Source organism: Bombina bombina, chromosome 3 (genome assembly GCF_027579735.1).
Source record: "Bombina bombina isolate aBomBom1 chromosome 3, aBomBom1.pri, whole genome shotgun sequence".
Lineage (NCBI taxonomy): Eukaryota > Metazoa > Chordata > Amphibia > Anura > Bombinatoridae > Bombina > Bombina bombina.
In genome coordinates, this window is record NC_069501.1 from 1,113,252,621 (window position 1) to 1,113,273,732 (window position 21,112).

At 35.5% G+C, this 21,112-nt stretch overlaps 1 protein-coding gene across 1 annotated transcript in view; it reads right to left on the bottom strand.

Moving 5' to 3' along the window:
- Positions 1-14,410, bottom strand: part of B3GLCT (beta 3-glucosyltransferase) — a 1,048,073-nt gene extending 1,033,663 nt beyond the window's left edge. Inside the window, exon 1 of the mRNA XM_053708467.1 lies at positions 14,252-14,410. Within this exon, the coding sequence (XP_053564442.1) occupies positions 14,252-14,303 (52 nt within the window). The 5' untranslated portion in view covers positions 14,304-14,410. The remainder of the gene's footprint in view (positions 1-14,251) is intronic.
- Between the last annotated feature and the right edge of the window lie 6,702 nt (positions 14,411-21,112).

The window sequence follows — 21,112 nt, forward strand, 5'->3', positions numbered from 1 at the left end:
AATACTGGCGGAGGAGATTAAATATACATTAGAGAAATTGTTTAATAGTTAATATGGTATGAATGTGGTGCCGTCTAGATTTTTCTCTGCAGCAAATATTTCTCTAATCTTGAAGAAGGATAAACATAGTGAGGAATTAGCTTCTTATAGACCAATATCAGTCTTGAATGCCGATTATAAAATTCTTGCGGCTATTATTTCGGAGAGACTTTCCAAATGTCTTGACAAGCTTATACATCCAGATCAGGTAGGTTTTATGAAAACAAGGAACTCATCTAAGAATATTCGTAGAGTAATTAATTACTTGGACGCTGTATGGAATTCAGATAAAAACTCGAGGTTTAATAGAGTTGACTCCGCCATTATTACATTGGATGCTGAGAAAGCTTTTGATTCTATCGTTTGGAAACATCTTTTTAGAGTATTAGCAGAAATGGGATTTAAAGATCAGTTCTCCCTATTTATACAGAACCTGTATAAACATCCAATATCATATTTGTTAATTAATGGGGTTCTCTCTCCACAGATTAACCTTAGCAGGGGAACCAGACAGGGGTGTCCTCTATCTCCCCTGCTGTTTAATATGGCCATTGAACCTTTGGCAACCTGGCTAAGAAGCTCTATTAAGGGGGTTAGGCTAGGGGAACATAATCTTAAAACTCTTCTGTATGCAGATGATCTGCTGATTTGCGTGGAGAATACTTCCCAAGAAATCCCAATTGTGCTAGCGTGCCTGGAGACATATAGTTCCTTCTCAGGGTATAAAATTAATTGTGGAAAGAGTGAACTGATGTGGATAAAAAGGTCGGAGTATAGCCCTCAAAGGTTGCCTTTTAAAGAAGTAGCGACAATTAAGTATTTGGGTATATACCTCAATTCGAACCCTAAAACTTGGTATAACATTAATTTTGCTCCTCTTATTAAGAAAATGATATCCGATTTGGAAGCATGGATGCAGTTCCCGTTATCAATAACGGCAAGAGTAAATGTAATAAAAACAATTGTTTTTCCACGCTTGCTTTATCTCTTACAAAATCTTCCTCTTTTGATTCCAACAGCTGACATTAAAGCTATCTATAGGTCGTTCTCAAAATTTATATGGAGTAATAAAAAACCGCGCATTGCTCTGAAAAAATTAATGCAATCTCGTAATATGGTAGGTCTTGCCTTACCTGACATCTATCTTTATAACATTATTATGTTGGCTAGGACTGCTTTGGATTGGCTGTCGGAGGGTAATATTTTTTCTACTAGTGACCTAGAAAGTCATTTGGCATATCCCTTTTCACTAAAAGCTATTTTACACTCTCCTGTAAAGAAACTCCCGGCAAATATTGCTGGTCTTGTGTCATTAAAAAACATAGTCGTAGGCTGGCAGAAGCTATGTACTATATTGGAAATGGACTTTTCTTTTTCAGAGTTCTTACCAATAAGGGGCAACATAAATTTCTCCCCCGGGATACATCAATTAGTATTTCAAAGCTGGGCTGAAAAGGGCCTCACAGTCGTTCAACAGCTTTTTTCATCCGAGGGATATATATTAACGTTTGAGAGTCTGCGGCATAAGTTTGGTCTTCACGTTAATAATTTTTTTGCGTACCTACAAATAAGACATTATATACAGGAATGGAATTGGGATGTTACTAGGGAGGTAGAATGGGCCGAAGTCAAGAGTTGGGTGAAAATTTTCAGAGCGGGGAATACCTCTATATCTTTAATGTATGACATAATGCTGGCTAAGCAAAGCCTGTTCACACTGAATAAGACGTGTGAGTCTTGGGCAATGCTTCTTCCAGATATAAATACAGATAAAATCATAGCAAGTTGTACTTTGATAAGCAAGTATCAAATCCCGATGAGTTGGAGGGAAGCTCATTTCAAACTCATAAATAACTTTTATCTAACCCCGGCGAGGCTCTCAAGATTTTCTCCCCAGTTACTCTGTGTGTGCCCCCGGTGTTCATCGGATGCAGCTGACCTGGTACATATGTATTGGTATTGCCCTAAGATTTTACAGCTTTGGAAGAAGGTGGTTTTCTGGTTTAATAAGCACTATCAACTAAATGTAGTATTGGAGATAGAGAACATATTCCTATTAAATATTCAGATATTAACACTTCCCCTAGGTCAGACTATATTAAACACTATAATTTTATTAGTAAGACATTTAATATCCAAAAATTGGAAGGCTAAACGAGCGCCCACATTAAAATTTGTTCTGCAAGAAATCCAAAATCAGATTATTTTTGAATCTTATCATACTAGGTTTCTGAAAGAAAAAAAAATCAAACAATTTTTAGTGGGTTGGTTGCCCATAATTAAATCTTTCCCAATCGGTATTCAAAAATTGATACTATTTCCTTTTTTGAGTTCAGAAAGTTTTACGGATTTGGTCTTACTAGGAGATTTCCCGGCTGATTGGATTGTATTAGGATAAAGGAATTTGTTTCCCCCTCCCTTTTTTCTTTTTTTTGTTTTGTTTTGTTTTGTCTTGTTTTTTTTTTTTTTTTTTTTTTAATGTATGTGTGGTTTAGTTTGGTTTCGGTAGTTAGGTTTAGAGTGTTCCCCAAAATGTTAAAAATCCCAACATGGTGGTATTAATAAAATTATGATTACATAGCAGTATATGTTAGACAAATGATGAAAGTGGTGCCTAGATGTGGACACAATTTGGTTTAGTCCATTCTGCTATAACAGTTGATAACTTTCTATTGATGAATGTTGTTGAAATTCTACAATGTTATTAATTGTTCTTTATGTTGTTTCGCTCACCCTGCGAGGTGTGTTTTTCCTTTTTTTTTTTCTCTTGTCTGTAATACCACATGTTGGTTATAAATAAACTAATTAAAAAAAAAAAAAAAAAAAAAAAAGAAAGAATTATTGTTAGAATTCATCGCTGCGTATCGAAGTTATATATATCCTTTAAAGTAAGTTCATATCTTTGTATATATAGACTGTTAAATCATATTTTTATCGTATATATCTTGTTAAAGACTTGATTAGTAAATGATTATTGCAATACTGTGAATTAGTTTAACATTTAAAACCAAACAAACGGTGTAATCCCCAAACATTGATCTTACTATTGTAAGTGAAAAATAGAATTTTATAAAAATTGCTGTGATTAACAAATCAAATTAATAATTGATATCTACGGAACAGTCAATTTATTACTAAACGAAATAAATTCATAACCATTGAGCATTACTATATTACAATTTTTTATTATTCTATGCACTTGTTTTATTTTAGTTTTATTTTTTCCAATTGTATTTTCCAAGTAAACACAATATTTATTTTAATATAAATGTACCTTTATTTATAGAATATATTTTTTAGAATAAACACTACTAGAGTTACTTATTTATATGTATTCATCATGCTTAACCCCTTAAGGACAAGGCCATTTTTCAATTTCTTTCCCTTAAGGACTAGGGCTATTTTTACATTTCTGCTGTGTTTGTGTTTAGCTGTAATTTTCCTCTTACTCATTTACTGTACCCACACATATTATATACCATTTTTCTCGCCATTAAACGTACTTTCTAAATATAACATTTTCATTATATCTTATAATTTACTAAAAATAAATATATAAAATATGAGGAAAAAAAAAAAAAAAAATTTCTAACTTTGACCCCCAAAATCTGTTACACATCTACAACCACCAAAAAACATCCATGCTATATAGTTTCTAAATTTTGTCCTGAGTTTAGAAATATCAATGTTTACATGTTCTTTGCTTTTTTTGTAAGTTATAGGGCAATAAATACAAGTAGCACTTTGCTATTTCCAAACCACTTTTTTTCAAAATTAGCGCTAGTTATATTGGGACACTGATATCTTTCAGGAATCCCTAATATCCCTAGACATGTATATATTTTTTTAGAAGACATCCCAAAATATTGATCAAGGACCATTTTGGTATATTTCATGCCACCATTTCACCGCCAAATGCGATCAAATAAAAAAAATCTTTCACAAACTTTAGGTTTCTCACTGAAATTATTTACAAACAACTTGTGCAATTATGGCATAAATGGTTGTAAATGCTTCTCTGGGATCCCCTTTGTTCAGAAATAGCAGACATATATGGCTTTGGTGTTGCTTTTTGGTAATTAGAAGGCCGCTAAATGCTGCTGCGCATCACACGTGTATTATGCCCAGCAGTGCAGGGGTTAATTAGATAGCTTGTAGGGAGCTTGCAGGGTTAATTTTAGCTTTAGTGTAGAGATCAGCCTCCCACCTGACACATCCCACCCCCTGATCCCTCCCAAACATATATTTCTTCCCTCCCCCACCCCACAATTGTCCCCGCCATCTTAAGTACTGGCAGAAAGTCTGCCAGTACTAAAATAAAAGGCTTTTTTTATTTTTTTATTAATTAATTTTTTTATTTTTATTTTAAATATCTGTTTAACTGTGATGGACCCCCCCCCCTTTGCCCCCAACCTATCTGATCCCCCTCAAACAGCTCTATAACCCTTGCCCACAACCTATTTGCTGCCATCTTGGGTACTGGCAGCTGTCTGCCAGTACCCAATTTGCCTCCCAAAATGTATTTTTTTTTTTTTTTTTTATGTAATTCAAATTTTTCTGTAGTGTAGCTGCCCCCCCTCAATACCCTCCTCCCCCTCCCAGATACTTTTGATTGTTATTTCCCCCCCTCCCTCTCTCCCATTCATTCATTCATTGGTGGCAGTGGTTCTTACGCAATCGCGCGCGCTCCCTGCAGGCCCCCGGCACCCTGCGTGCACATTGCACATTCAGGAACCGGATGCCGGGTAGCAATGGGCCGCCCACCCGCCTCCCTGCAGCTGCTCCCACCCACCAACGATCGGGCCCATCGAGTGGCTCTCTCTGCATCGGTTTTGGAAAAAAGGTATTGCAGTGATGCCTCAATATAATACCTTGATCCTGATCGCTTCCAGCCGCTTTAAACCCTAATGTCGTACAGGGTCGTACAGGGTACGTCGCTGGTCTTTAAAGACAAGGTTGTGTGCGACGTACCCTGTACGACATGTGTTGTTAAAGGGTTAATATTTAAACGAGCATTCAATTCAAATTCATACTAATGATAATCACTCCATTTGTTCTTTTCTCATCAATCATATTAATATTTAGTAAAATATATATTACATCTTTAATAAATAAATGAAATTTACAATTTAACCCTTAAAAACTTGAATTGTTATGGGATATTAAAAACATTTCTTTAAATACATAAATATATAATATTCGGTGTTTCGGCTAACATGTAGCAGTAGCAATCGATAGGTTTAAAACATTGATTTGATCTGAAACCAAAATATGTATTTTTATGATTATACTACTTTAAATTAAAATTATATTACCATTATCTTTGTATCCTTTGTTCAATGATAAATAATGCAATACTGTGAGCTATCTTAACACAGTAGTTGAGCCAATGACAAGAGGCACATATGTGCAGAAAACAATCAACAGCTAGCTACCAATAGTTAATTGTTTATCTATTGCCTACCTACGTATGCTTGTACAAAAATAATAACAGAAGATCAAAGTTGTTATGTTATCCAATTTTTAAATTGTAAAAACTTTCAATGCTCTTTCTGAATCTTAACATTTTAATTTTTGCTTTACTGTCCTTTTACAACTTATAGTAAATATAATACAAATTGACATGTTTGAAGAAAAATATGAATCCTACTTTATAAAGTCGCTATGGAAGCATTTTAATTTTATTCATACAAAGATAAAGTTTTTGGAAAGCATATGAGAGAACAGCAGTAAAGTTAACAAATGTTAGCATTATTTAGTTTTCTTTTAAATATGACTAATGAAAATAATTTATTGAATTTTCTTTTTTAAATAGTTTTAAAGAATCTTTCATATTATTATTAGATTTAATAATTTAATATTGCAATAGATTAAAATAATTATATGTGGTATATTTTAACATTGGAGCATAAAATATGATAAACTTTTTCTACTCATCAAACTTTCTTATTTATTTTGGTATTCTTATTTTAAAATAAAGATAGCTATGCTCTAATGCTAATTTCTAAGACTTTGATGGTGTGCTCTTATCACATGCTTTTTCAATCTAGTTTTAACAGAAAGACTGAAACAACACGTCTAGAATATATAGAACACTTTGTGCAGGCACAGGGTGTTGTATAAGATTTATCAAAAGACAATGATAAATGACAGACAATATCTAAGAAACAGTCAAAGTCATATTATTAGAAGACTTCTAAAATACAGTTAATCACAAAGCTAAACATTTTATTAATATAAATGTTTTGGTTATGAAAAAGGTGTAATGTTTAATAAACGGATTATCTATATTTTAAACCAATAATAATTATAATATAGACTTTCTTTTTCCAATCTCAATATTATTAATATAAAAAAAAAAGATAAAGAATTGTATTAACGATTAACCATTTATGCATAAACAATGTTAGATAAATACAATTTTAAACTCAATGATTAGCTAGTATCAAAGACTATGCCAACTTTTTTTTTTTTTTTTAATTGTTACACAGATTTTAATATTTAATTTTAGTGAACACTCCATGGTAAATTCACGTGAAGAAGATAAAGCTTATCTATATGAAACACATTTATTTCTGTCCTATATTGTTAAAAACTAATTGTGATTATAGGCAGTGTTCAACTTGTAAGAAATTAACAAAACGAACGGAAAATACAGCTCCTCTCTCTCGTACAATATAGTATTGAATGTGTGTGTGTGTATGTATGTGTATATATATATATATATATATATATATATATTCATTGAATACTATGTTGCCGAGATCAATGATGCTTGCACTGTGTAAAGCAAAGACTGGCATTAACGCATGCGCATTATGTGACTTTGTCGATGTTTTGCGCATGCGCAGTATTTTTCTTAGCCGGGCACGAGAATTGTAGGCACGTATAGAGCGGGTGGGAACGCTCTATACGTCATAAGCTAAAGAGAGAGGAAATGGATCGTGGGCAGAGCTTGGAACAGAACGGTAGTGTAGAACAAAATATATTTATTTATTAACGAAAAATGTTAGGTAAAAAAAAAAAGTTAGCAACTGTGGATTTTACAAGGTGATAGATTAAATAATGTTTCCAGAAAGAGAAAACTTTACCTTCACTTTAAATCAGCTTAGCACCTAGGTGGGAAAGTGCTTAGCACTCAAAGGGTTAATGTGTACATGCACAGCGAAGATTCCCTTTCCAGTGACCTCCATTACTTTCTATAAGAGACATCTCACCACTGGCAGAGACTGCTCCTTTTTTAAGATAATTGCTACTTTAGATTTATTTTTTTAATACAAAATAGATGTTTTTGATTATTGAAACCATGGCCAATTTAAATCAATTTTATATCCACAAAAGGCTCCACATCTTATCTGTTTCTGTATATACAAATCCTAAGTTTAGCTTGTTAGCTATTTATCTCTCTATGCAGGATTCTAGGGCCCATATTTATCAAAGCTTCTGGCTGCAGGCTTGCAAGAGCGAACTTGCAACTGAGCTATAAGAACCAGCGGTCATTAGACTTCACTACCTGTTATGCAAGCGTATCTCTATCCCCCCGGACTTTTCCGACCGGGTAAACTGACAGCGCAGGGTGGGGGCGTTGTTGCACACTAGCTGTAGTGCTCAATGATAAATGCGGGAAGGGTATTGCTGCCTACTAGATGTCTCACCAGTACTGAGAGATCACTCAAACAATATTAGAAAGGCAACTTTTAGAATTAGAACTGTTTAAAAAAAAAAAATTATCAAAATACTCAAAACACTAATTTCTCTGAAACGCAAACCTATGCATACAAAAATTAAAGCAAATTTAAGGTGCAGTGCACTGAAAACACTGTAATATCATTTGTATTAGGCATAATATTCAAGTTTAAACATGTACTTCTCCTCCATTGCAAACTTTTTATGTAACAGAAAGCTCTCATTATTTCTATGGGAGACATCTCGTTACTTGCAGGGACAACCCCCCTTTTTTTTTTATAGAATTCCTTGAGGGCTGCCCCTGCAAGTGTCGGCGTGGAAAACCACATCTATATCGGCAAATTTTATATAATTGTCCCCTATGCTGCTTCTTGTTTAAATAGCTTTAGAGAACACAGCAGTATTCATATTTTCAGTACAGGTGATGGTTTCAACAGGCAGCAGCAGAGCAGCAATTTCAAATGACAAAATAAAGGTAAATTATTTATTTGTAAACAAATAAATACGCTCCAGATATTAAAACTGATCGTTAAGAAAACATTAAAGGGGAAAAAAAGTTGACAGTACAATGACCCTTTAATTTTGAACACAAGAAAGATAATGCCCAATAAACAGAAAGGTGTTATTTAAAGTTATGGTAAAGTATCCGCATATGCAACACTGCAAAAGAATAGGACTTTCATTCATTATTTCCAATTATTAACATATAATACCTGTGAAATTGTGCCGCCATTCCACCGCCCGTCTATTTTCATAAATAAAAAAATAGAAGTCACATTTTTATCGTCCAATGATAAACCGGCCCAGCTGGCATCCTTTGAAGAAACACACACACACCCCTTCATCGGACTAACAATCTAGCGCATGCGCAAAGCTACCCATGAAGAAACACTGCTCATAGAATGGACGTAGGGAGCGGGTGGGACCGCTCTCTACATGACAAAGTAGTATCGCGGTAAGACAAATATATCATTTTTAAAACTACTGATTGAATATTAAAAAAAAAAAAAAAAAATCCACCATATAGTAGGTTTAGAAATGCGATGGGGTTATTACATTATTGAAAATTTACCATCACTTGTTTCTGATTAAAATTCTTCTTAAGCATTAGAACAGCATGTAAAAATGCATGGTTACCGTTTTGTTTTCCCATCTTTTACAAGGGATTTGTACAAAAGATGCAAGAGAGCTGGATTAGTGCAGTTAAGACACTGAGGCTGCTGGAGTTCAGTGAAGGATGAAGAAACAAGTTAACCATTTTAGAAAAGAATGCTACAGATTTATTTTTAACAAAATCAGCTACAACTAACAGTAGCAGGCAGCAAATATATTTATAAAGACCACAGAACCATTCTACCTTCCCAACGGTAAATAATGGTTAAAGAAAAATTGTAATAAATATAAAAATTAAAAAAAACAGTGTAATGAAGCATAATAATTTGTGATAATATAAAAATGAAAGAAAAAAAAAACAACTAATAAAGCATAATATATGATAAATATAAACAAGGCAGATCACTATGGAAGAATTGATTATTTTCTGCAATAGACTTCAGGCTTCATAGTAGCTTGTGTCTAATATATGTGAGATATAACGTAGCTGGCAAGCGGACACCTTTAGCTACAGGCTTGAGAAGTCAGGGTGAGTGATAGACTTCTATTCGAAGCTAGATGGGTTCACCTTGGATAGATAGATGGATGCCAGTAGGCATTTTATTAACACTTCAACGACAACCAATGGCTTCCAAAGACCTACTGTAACTAATGAGCTTGGCTTGGGCAATTATTTTGCAATTAAATCGACTATAGAGAAGGTAATGTGAACTTTCAAGAATATCTTAATTATTAAATAATCCAATAAATGTATTGAAGTTTACGAAAAATAAAAATGTATTCATTTCCAATAGCCTGCATGCTTTCTCTTCAGCAGGCTATCACTAAATAGATTTACTGAATTGTAAAGAGGCAGCAATTCATACACTGGATTGTAATGCTATGTATGAGTGTAATGTGCACTGCATCATATACTAGCACTTTACATATAAATAATGAAATCTACCATACAATGTATCTCTGCATCACTGTGTAACTAAAAACAAATGATATATATTTATAAACATAGAACACAAATATAGATATTAGTGGAAACAATATCACTATAGTTAGCCAGTCAGGAGAAAAGTCCACTCAGTGTTAACTAATAAAATGCTCTGATTTGTTAAAGGGACATGAAACCCACATTTTTTTCTTTCATGATTTAGAAAGAGCATACAATTATAAACAACTTTCTCATTTACTTCTATTATCTAATTTGCTTCATTCTCTTGATATTCTTTGCTGAAAAGCATATCTAGATATGCTTAGTAGCTGCTGATTGGTAGCTGCACATAGATGCCTCCTGTGATTGGTTCATCGTGTGCATTGCTATTTCTTCATTAAAGTATATCTAAAGAATGAAGCAAATTAAGGTAATAGAAGTAGATTGGAATGTTGTTTAAAATTGTATTCTCTACCTTAATCATGAAAGAAAATGTTTGGGTATAGTGTCCCTTTAAGAGTATTTTCGTAGTTTGCATTAAAGGGACATAAAACCCAAATTGTTTCTTACTTCATTCAGAACATACAATTTTAAACAACTTTCTAATTTACTTCTATTATCAAATTTTCTTCTTATTCTTTGTTGAATATCAGGAAGGTAAGTTCAAGCGTGTGCAAAACTATATGGCAGCAGCTTTGCAGCAATGTTATACATTAGCAAGAGCACTAGACGGCAGCACTATTTCCTGTCATGTAGTGCTTCAGGCATGTGCACAACATGAGAACAATGCAAAGTTGATAATAGAAGCAAATTGGAAACTTTTTTTAAAATTGTATTCTGTCTTAATCATAAAAGAAAATATTCGGGTTTCATGTCCCTTTAATGCTCACTTATAAAATGGTAAAACCGCTTTATGATTATTCTCGTAAACAAGCTGCCTTCCTGAGTCGATCCAAATAAGACAGACATACCCATTGATTGGTGACTACATACATATGCCGCTTCTGATTGGACACAGCTAATGCACTGAATCCCCTTACCAGACAGAGACATAATCAAACAAATGACATGCTCTAATTCGTATGAACCCTGCACTACTGTGTGTTTAACCCATGCAAAGGGACCTGAAGAACACTGCTGGTCCCCATCTGAAACTGCTGCTGATCCAATATCAGTGCTAGTTGCACATCTGAGTCATGCGTCTAGTGCTGCCGATTGGATCAGAGGCGGTTTTCACTCGGAACCAGCAGTGCTCTGTGGGTCCCAATCGGTATTTCTACTGTGTATTTGAAACCTTAATGAGCAACATACTCTGTACGTTGTGTGGTTGTTAAGGGCACAAAGTTGCGCTATTACTGCAGATATAGCACAGTCTTGCCAACATCTGCACTATTTGCGAGGCCACATAAGAGAATATGTGAACGAATGGCCAATGCACGGTCATTAAAGGGATATGAAACCCAAACATTTAATTTTGTGATTCAGACAGAGCATTCAATTTAAAAAAAAGTTTCCAATGTTATTCTATTGTCAAATTTACTTAGATCCCATGATATTCTATATTAAAGAGATACCTAGGTAGGCATCTATGGCAGGAAATAGTGCTGACATCTAGTGCTCTTGAAAATGAATAAAATTCTTGCAAAACTGCTGACATATAATACTCTAGAAATGGGCTGGCTCCTAAGCATACGTCCCTGCTTTTCAACAAAAGATACCAAGAAAATGAAGAAAATTTGATAATAAAAGTAAATTAGAAAGTGGTTTGAAATTGCATGCCTCTATCTGAATCCTGAACGAAAAAAAGTGTTGGGATAAATATCCTTTTATTTATTTGTTTTGATGCCTTATTCCGTATGGGACGATATCTATTTATTATTTATGTAATTCTTGTATTCTCGTGTGATCAGATATATTATTATTGTTGTTCCTTTTTTGTTATTATCTTGCCCTATTCCTTCTTAATAATAAAAAGTAAACTTTAAAAATAAAAAAAATATCCTTTTATAAGGGTTAAACACATAGTAGTACAGGGATGATAGTCTTAAAATGACATGCTCTAACGAATTACGTGTCGTTATTTAGCCGTTTAAAGTGATAGGAAAGTCAAAATTAAACTTGCATGATTCAGATAGATTGTGTAATTCACGTGCTTTGTTCTCGTGGCATACCTTGTTGAAAAAGAATATGCACATATCCTACACTAGCGGGAGCTAGCTGCTGATTGGTGTATACACATCTGTCTCTTGTAATTGGCTGACTAGATGTGTTCACTTAGCTGTCAGTTGTGCATGGCTGCTCCTTCAGCAAAGGATAACAAGAAAATGAAGAAAATGTGATAATTGAAGTAAATTGGAAAGTTGTTTAAAAAATTTTTTTTATCCAAATCATGAAAGAAAAAATGTTTGAGTTTCCTGTCCCTTTAAACACTCATTTAACCCCTTTGCAGAGATTGAAGAGAGTTATTGGCAAACACTAATGAAATGACAAAATGCTCCAATGAATTACAGAATTTGCATTAGGAGATTAAATGTTATTGGTGTGCTGGAACTAATGATAGTATGCTGCTACAAAACACAGTTTGAAAACAAAGAATAGTGTCCCAAAGAGAGTGCACTTTCACCAAAAACACATTTACCAGGGTGCCAAGCCAAGTTAAAGGGACATAATACTCATATGCTAAATCACTTGAAACTGATGCAGTATAACTGTAAAAAGCTGACAGGAAAATATCACCTGAGCATCTCTATGTAAAAAAGGAAGATATTTTACCTCACAATTTCCTCAGCTCAGCAGAGTAAGTTCTGTGTAAAAAAAAATACTTCAGCTGCTGCCCAGCTGCACGTTAAAAAAGAAAAAGAAGAAATGAAGAACAGCCAATCAGCATCAACGGTGCTGAGGTCATGAACTCTTTTACTTTGATCTCATTAGATTTGACTTAATTCTCATGAGATTTCATAGAAAACTTCCTTAAACTGAATAGGAAAATAAGATGAGTGTGCACGTAAAGCTCACTCCCTTAGCTGTCCCGGGACAGACATACTGCTTTGCTGCTTAGAAGTCCTTTACAATGGGAGGTGGCTACTGAGTAACTTTTTAGATAAAATATCTTGCTTTTTTACATAGAGATGTTCAGGTGATATTTTCTAATCAGTTTTTACAGCTATGCTGCATCACTTTCAAGTTTTTCAACATTTGGGTATCATGGCCCTTTAATATAGAAACCACAGAGGCGGCACTCTCTGGACTTTTTCAAGTGAATCCTTAAAGGGATACTTAACTCAGTTTTTTTCTTTAATGATTCAGATAGAGCATGCAATTAAGCAACTTTCTAATTTATTCCTATTAACATTTTTCTTCGTTCTCTTGCTATCTTTATTTGAAAAAGAAGGCATCTAAGCTAAGGAGCCAGACAATTTTTGGTTCAGAACATTGGAGAGTACTTATTTATTGGTGGGTGCATTTAACCACCAATCAGCAAGCAAAACCCAGGTTGTGAACCAAAAATGGGCTGACTTCTAAACTTACATGACTTTTTGATCTGATGAAAGGGATATAATATTCCTGAAACGTCATCCAATAAAGCTGACTTTTTTGAATGGAAAATCCTGAGAATGGATTTTTTATTGGAACTATTATTTGCACCCAGGTGGCTGATTTATTATACACACACACATGATCTATATTATACACACAAATACTGTTCATGTACACAATCCCTCTACTTATTCCAGTGCCAAAAAGTGCTTACAAATAATATGCTGGGTCTACTTAAAGGGACATTATACACTAGATTATTTTTTTGCATAAATGTTTTGTAAAGGACCCATTTATATAGCATAAACAGCTGTTTTGTTTATTACATGCAGTTAAATGAAAATTGGTGTATACTGTCCCTTTAAACCCAAAATATCACTGACTTCCATGTCCCTTATGTGAGTCTAACTCATGCAATTACTTATTAATCTTACACACATTATAGATATCCATTGGTGGTTTGCACAAATGAAAACAAGTACCCAGTATCTCATTTAAATCATATAAGCAGTGATGTGAAAGAAAGCAAACGACTTTTCTACCTTTAATGTAAAAAGAACAGTTATAAAGTGTCTAATAAGCATAATGAGCGGCGAAACAGACAAAAAGAGATGGTTTTCTTTACTATAAATGTTCTGAAGCGCCAACAAACGAATCGTTCCTGTAATATTGATGTTCCTTATAAACAAGCAGTTTGAGTTACTGCTGCTTGCAATATCAAAACATAATGTGGCTGGGGCAGTGTTTTGTCAGAATGGCACTTCACAGATACAGGTTATCGAAAATGGTGAATAAGTTCATTCTCTTTACAAAGATTCAGATCTTTGTCCCTAAGAAGTCACACAAAGTTCAGTGTGTATTTTAATACCACAAGCGCACTCGGCAAATACAACAGCTTTACATGGGACTGCAATATACAAATCTATCAATGCCAACAGGGATTTTACTTACAGAGAAGGAAAGAGGCAGCAGCGAGGCAAGAGTTGTGCAGCACAGTCTTCATCCCGAAGCCGGAGCAGCTTCCCCTTTGCAGCGGCAGCAGATACAGTAGCGCTGTCACCAGGAGGCTGCAGAGACTAGCGGAGGCTCCCACCTCCTTACCACAGCAGCCACTAGACTGCGAGCCGCTGTGACATCCAGAGCCAGCCCCTGGCGTCCAAATGAAAGCTGCTTGCTGATTGGGTGATTTAGTTCTCATTGTAATTGGATGCTGGACTACCTTACGTTGATTGGGTACAAAAGACACCTTTTTTGCCTATGTTCCAAATAAGCCAGAGGGCTGGAAAAAAAAGTTTAGTTAATGTGTGCGGTTGCGGGAAGCGTGTGATGAACTGGGGCGCACATAAGGCCAATCCGTTTACAGCTTTTACCGGTGATTTTTTTCATTTCCGAGTGGATCCAAATATGCACAACTGGTTGAAAAACAATTTTACTTTTTAATTATGTTTTTGTTGCTTCAACAATACTAGAAAATACCATATCATACACCAAAAGGACCTTGTGTCTCCACATCTTCTTTATCCAATAACTTAAGAAACAGATATTTCTGATCTGGTTATCAAAGCTCAATGTCTCCTGTGAATCAATATTAAAACTATATATAACTGCGTGCGGCACAGCACTCTAAAAGTGGAAGAGCACTGTGACTTCTCTTATAATTAATAAATGCCCTATAGAAGGTTTCTTTTTGTTGTGCACTTTCATTATTTATTTTACCTGCCCCTTTCTGCTACTTAGAGAGCATGATTTGCCTTACATGGTATTAATAATCCTACATGCTGCAGAGTGATTGCTTAATATGTGCAGAATTTCATTTTTATTTCTATTTGGCCACAGCAATGAGGTGTGCTCCTGGACTGTAAAACATTCAAATCTTGCTAACAAAATGACAGTTTAAAATGCTTTTGCAATGCAATGATTAGTTTCTGGTGCAAATAAAAAAAAACTACTGTTTTTAATTCTAACAAAGGGAAATGTAGGAGCTAAAATAAAATTGGGTTTAGTATCCCTTTAACTTTGACTGTCAATGGCACACTCATCTATCTAATTTGGTGACAATTCCAATTAGTTAGATCATTCCTTATGCATCTTTTACCCTTTTATGTCCTAGTTTCTCTAAAGGAAAACTGGAACCACCAAAATCACATCAAAATTTGTAAATGCCATAAACCAATGAAACCCTACTAGACCATCCAGTATTTCTCATGACCACTCAGACATCTAGTTCAGACCACCCAGGCCCTGCCTCTTTTACACAGGGTCACAGATTTAGTAATACAAATAGTTTAATACTGGCCAGAGAAAAGTACTGTTATCCCTATCCAGTATGGTTTCCATGGGAATCACACAGACTGCATGTTAATCAGTAATCCTATTCAAATCAAATAATTAGGCAGAATGATATGAAATGGCAGAATAAGCAGCTATCCAATAGGTTATATTGGGCATAGGCAGTCAGGAGTTGACTGCTCTCTAGCTGGTAGGTGGCTTAATTGTTATAGGCACATGGGACACTACTAATAATTGCAATGTGACAATAAGATAACTTGTGTACTGTTGTTTTATGCTGTAGCCTTCTGTGGTCTCCAATTACTGTCAGAATTTTTTAAAGTAGAAAAAAAACTGAAATAAGTGTCAAGACTAAGTACTAAAGGGTTTTAAAAATATAATTTAAAAAGGTTAGCAAACTTCACTTTACCAGCTACTGAGGGTCTATCCTAAAATTAGATAATCTAAAATGATCCTCCAGCACTGTCAGATCCCTCACAAGATTCTAGAAAGGCAAATTTTGCTATACTTCTCTAAGGGATGTCCCCTGCATTACTGGATGGGAAGGAGAGACAAGACCAGTTTAATATAGCACTGCATGACATGAGAGTTATGTTACATTTAACATTTGCACTTTGTATTCTATATTTCTTTAGACTTTATATTTGAAATGTTGTGTCTAAATCTCTCATAATTCTTATGATATGCTCTAAGCATTTTTGTCTCATTGATTTCTCTCCCCAGCTGCATGCAGGTGAAGTTTATTCAAAATTCACAATACGCTTTACTGTCAGTAATATGTACTAAACTAGAAACAAATGCTAGTTAAATTTAAAAAAAAAATCATTTTAATTTGTGTTTGCTGCAAACTGAGACTTTATATGTGTCATGCACTTCCCTGTTAAACTTGGTCTCCCCTCTGTGAGTTTCAATACTTTTCTTTTCCCTTTTCCACCCCTTTGAAGTCTGCAGTATAATTTCTCTGCAGTGATCAAAAATTCACCACAATGGAGATAAAGCCTACAACATCTTTAGGATTTTTTTTTAACTTTATATAAGGACTCTCTCCCTCACATATTGAAATAAATATCTCTCAAGGTAACATTTTACAATTCTTTGAGGGACCTTGCGTACTGATGAGACTTATTAGAACATCTCACCTGAGCAAAGAGCTTTAGGTCATGAGCCCCTTAGTTAAAACATTTTTTGGTTTATTGAAACCACCTTTTTGATCTTTTTTGCTGCTTTGACACATTTGGACTTATTGGATTGCTAACACAGTTTTGTTGGATACCATTTCCCAGTTTTTTGAACATATACAGTTATTTTGGACAGATCTCACCTTTTTCTGGACACTGAATTTTATTTTGGACACTGTTTTTAATTTTGGACACTGATGTTTGCATTTTAACACTGTGCTTTGTACCACTATACTATATTGTAATTATTATTATTTTTTTATCTTATTTTATTGTATCGCATTTACTTTGTGCTTTCTAGGGGATAACCATAATAAGCTTCTACAGGACCTCATAGGATTGCTTTTACCATCCACTGTTTTTTCTGCTATCACCATCCTTTGTTTTATTGTTTTACTGTATATTTTAATGTTTCATGGATCCATGTTTATTTTAGGCTAATGTTATCCCTAGGCTGCTGCCATTTTTAATTGATAATTTTATTGTATAGACTCATTCATTAAAATTGTGTTTTCAAATGCTAAAGACCAGACTATTTAGCTCATTTAGCCTATTCAGCTTATAGCGCTCCCTTCCTTTCCTTGTTGTATAATTGCTACTCACAGTCCGCTAGGGGACTGTTTTGGAAGTGAGCTTTAGGCATCATTTTTTAGTGATGGTACTTATTTGTTTTGATGTAAACAAGCAAGTAAAAAATTGAAATCACATGATTGTATATGCAATCGTGTGATTTCAATGATGGAATTGAGTCAGGGGGGGAGTGCCTATGACGATAGACATGCCTTCCAGCCCACAATCCCAGTTAGCAAGCCGTTACGGCTTCAGGACTGCAGAATGGCTAGGATGTTCCATGCCGTCCTAACGGCACTAAAGTCCAGTGCATGGAACGTCCTAATGGCTGGAAGGGGTTAATATAGTTGAAGGTTTCTATCTCCTCTATCCATTTCTCTTTTAGGCTATTCATATTCAGGCCATCAAATCTTTATATTTATTTGGAAATGTACCATTTTAGTAGTCCCTCTTTAAGCAGTTTCCAGTTTATATTCTTCTGGTGATATGGCTCCCAGATTTCTACACAATATAGGACTCTATTCAAGAAATATCAGACGGACACAGTTCCTAGCAAAAGAATCCCCAGACAAAGATGTCAGGGGCAATGGGGTAAGAGACTACCTCAGAAATCCCCCTGATATATGCCTACATAGCTCAGTGAGGCAGTGCCTAATGTTGTGGATAGTAATAATGTATAAAAAGGAAAAGAGAAAGAAACATTATATGGCACACTTACATATATGTGTGCGTTGGTCACTAGCAAGTATAGAGATGAGTAGGGTTTGAGGAAACTATAAAAACTTAGCATTTATTAAATTATATTAAAATAAAAGGACAATACTGTCCCACATTAAAAGAGTAATAAAAAATGTATATTACTAAATGCTGCCTTCCTGCATATCCTCTACAGTCAAACTATGTAAGTCAAAACCGCCAATAAACAATTGAATAAGGGGCAATACACAAATTAGTAAATAACCACACCAGCCAGACTACTATAAATTAAAAGGAATCCCATGTCTATTAAAACATCAACAGTTTAACTAGTCTTGCACAATAGTCTTGGCTGGTTGTTAGTACCACCGGTATTTCCGTACTGTATTCCCACAACATAGAAACAATTAAAGCGGTCTTATAGTGCCATAACATGGCCAACAGATTTACATATTAGTTAGGACATGCAGAAAGGCAGTGTGAACGCCTGATGCACATTTTACCACTGCTTTGTCAAAGGTGCCCATCGCCCCACACCAAAACTCTTTAAAGGATCCGAAGCCAATCAGATCTAGCGATGTCACACAGATTCATCATCCAATCGGGAATGATCTCCACGTCACATTGGTCTGTGTGTGTGTTCATCGCATCTCAACTAATCGCAGCATAGGGGTGTGTATCTTGACCAATCATGTCCCTATAGTTTCCACATCACATGGGTCTGTGTATGTGTCCGTCATAGTTTACGTCTAATTCCACAAGAGAGGTCTGTATATTTTGACCAATCAGGTCTCATCCTGTATTCTTTTTTTTTTTTTTTTTTTTTTTTCTTCAAAGCTTTATTAAGAAAAAGCAATAACAGTACATACATCGGAAGGAAAAAGTTACAAGATAAAAATTAAGCATTTTGCATGCAACAGTGGAGAGTCCATAGTCATCTATGTCTAGATTTTTAAAACCAGATAACAATACACATACTGTTTGAAAGTTTAAAAAGGTTTTTTTTTTTTTTTTTTTAAATAGTGTCCACCATTGGTTACAAGATCCCACGAGTATGCACTCAAACTGATAATACATAACAAAAGCAGTATAATAGTTATATAAAGTCTAAAAGATAACATGAGCTCGACGTGGGCTTTAGCACACACTGCCACGTCGAGAGTGTAAGAAGAGAAAAAGAAGAAAGAAAGAGGAGAGAAGAGGAAAAAGGGAGGGAAGAAAAAAAAAAAAAAAAAAGGGGGGGGGGAAGGGGAGAAACAAGGGGTGCGAAGGTGTGGGAGGAAAGGTAATACTAGTGTATTCCCGTATAGGGAGGTTCCAAAACTAAGCCCCTAAGCCCAGCGAGGGCCGCCAGATCCTCAACACCGAGTATCGTTCTGAGTGTTAGGTCGTAAGTCAGCGATCACTGGTTTCCATTTTTCCAGCATATACTCATGCAATTCTATTTTGTCATCCCTCATATATCTGAATCTTTCTAGCTGCAAAAGTGTATCTACCTGAGACGCCCAGTCCTCTAATGTAGGGATGTCCATCTTCTTCCACCTCCTAGGGATCAGGGCTTTAGCACTATTGAGCATTATAAAGAAAAGGTGTTTAGAGGGTTTATCTTTAAATTTAGGAAGGTCGTGGAACAGCAGAAGGCTGGGCGATCTCGTTAGTGATATGTTAAGTGTGGTCTCCATCACATCTAAAACTGACTGCCAATAAGGCCTAACGGGACCACATTCCCACCAAATGTGAAGGAGGGTGCCACGTTCTCCGCAGCCTCGCCAGCACTTCCCATCAGTTTGTTTGTATATTTTCTGAATTCTGTCAGGTGAAAGGTACCACCTAGACAGATATTTATAATTGGACTCAATTACCCTTGCTGAGACCGAGGCCTTCACATGAGTGGTTAGGATCTTATGCCATTCCCCATCAGTAGGGGGGGGGCTGAGCTCCTTGTTCCAGCGTCTAACATAGTCAGGGAGAGGAGTTTCTTTATTTGAAAGGATCAAGCGGTAGGCTATAGAGATCAAATGTTTCGGTGTGTTCGGAAGCAGGCATAGGGATTCCAGGGTGGTCGGTTGTCTAGTCACATCACCTGATCCTTTGTATGTCAGTAGAAAGTGTTGGAGTTGCGTATAAAAAAACCAAGGAATGTTAAGTCCAGTGTGCGCTAAGTCTACTCTATCCTTAATTCTTTTGTGTGTCAGAAGGCGGTGAAAAACCACTTGTGTAAGTCGGGTTTTATCTATGAGCAGCCGCTGTGTACAAGTGAAAGGTATATCTGGATTATCTATAAATGGTGTAAGTGGTGAGGGATTTGAGGTAATGTGTGGGTAGTCCACCAGGGTTCTATCCCACTGTGTATAAAATTCTTTAAGAAGGGGGAAATTCTCCAGCATTTTGGGCCTGAATTTGGCGGAGGTCCATCCCAGTGTACCTAGATTCTGTACTCCTAGAATTGTTTTGCATATTTGGACCCAAGTTTTATCTATAGAATTATGGCACCATTCAACTTGATGCTGGAGATTGATAGCTTTCCTGTATGCGATTAGGTTAGGGATTCCCAGTCCCCCTTTCTCTTTTGGTAAGTAAAGAGTTCTCCTTGCAATTCTTGGTTTAACTCCTTTCCAAATAAACTCCTCTATTATCCCTTGGAATCTGTGTAGAAAGTGTGTAGGTAGTGGGATCGGGAGAGTCTGAAAGTAATACAGTATCCTAGGTAAAATGTTCATTTTCACAATGCCAACTCTTCCGAGCCAGGAGACCGGTTTGTTTCTCCAGGAGGAAAGATCCCCTGTGATTTCGGTAAGTAAGTTTGAGTAATTGGCCTCGTGTAGTGTGTCTGGTGTAGGGGTAAGGTTAATACCTAAATATTTAAGAGTACGGGTTTGTATGCGTAGTGGACACATTGAAGAGAGTTGGCAAATGTCTGCCTGGGGGAGAGTGATATTTAATATTTCTGATTTATTTTTGTTTAAGTGAAAATTTGAGAACCGCCCATACTCCTCAAATTCACACAGTGCCTCTGGAAGTGAAGTTAGTGGTTCCGTTAAAGAAAGTAAGACGTCGTCCGCGTACATGGACAATTTAT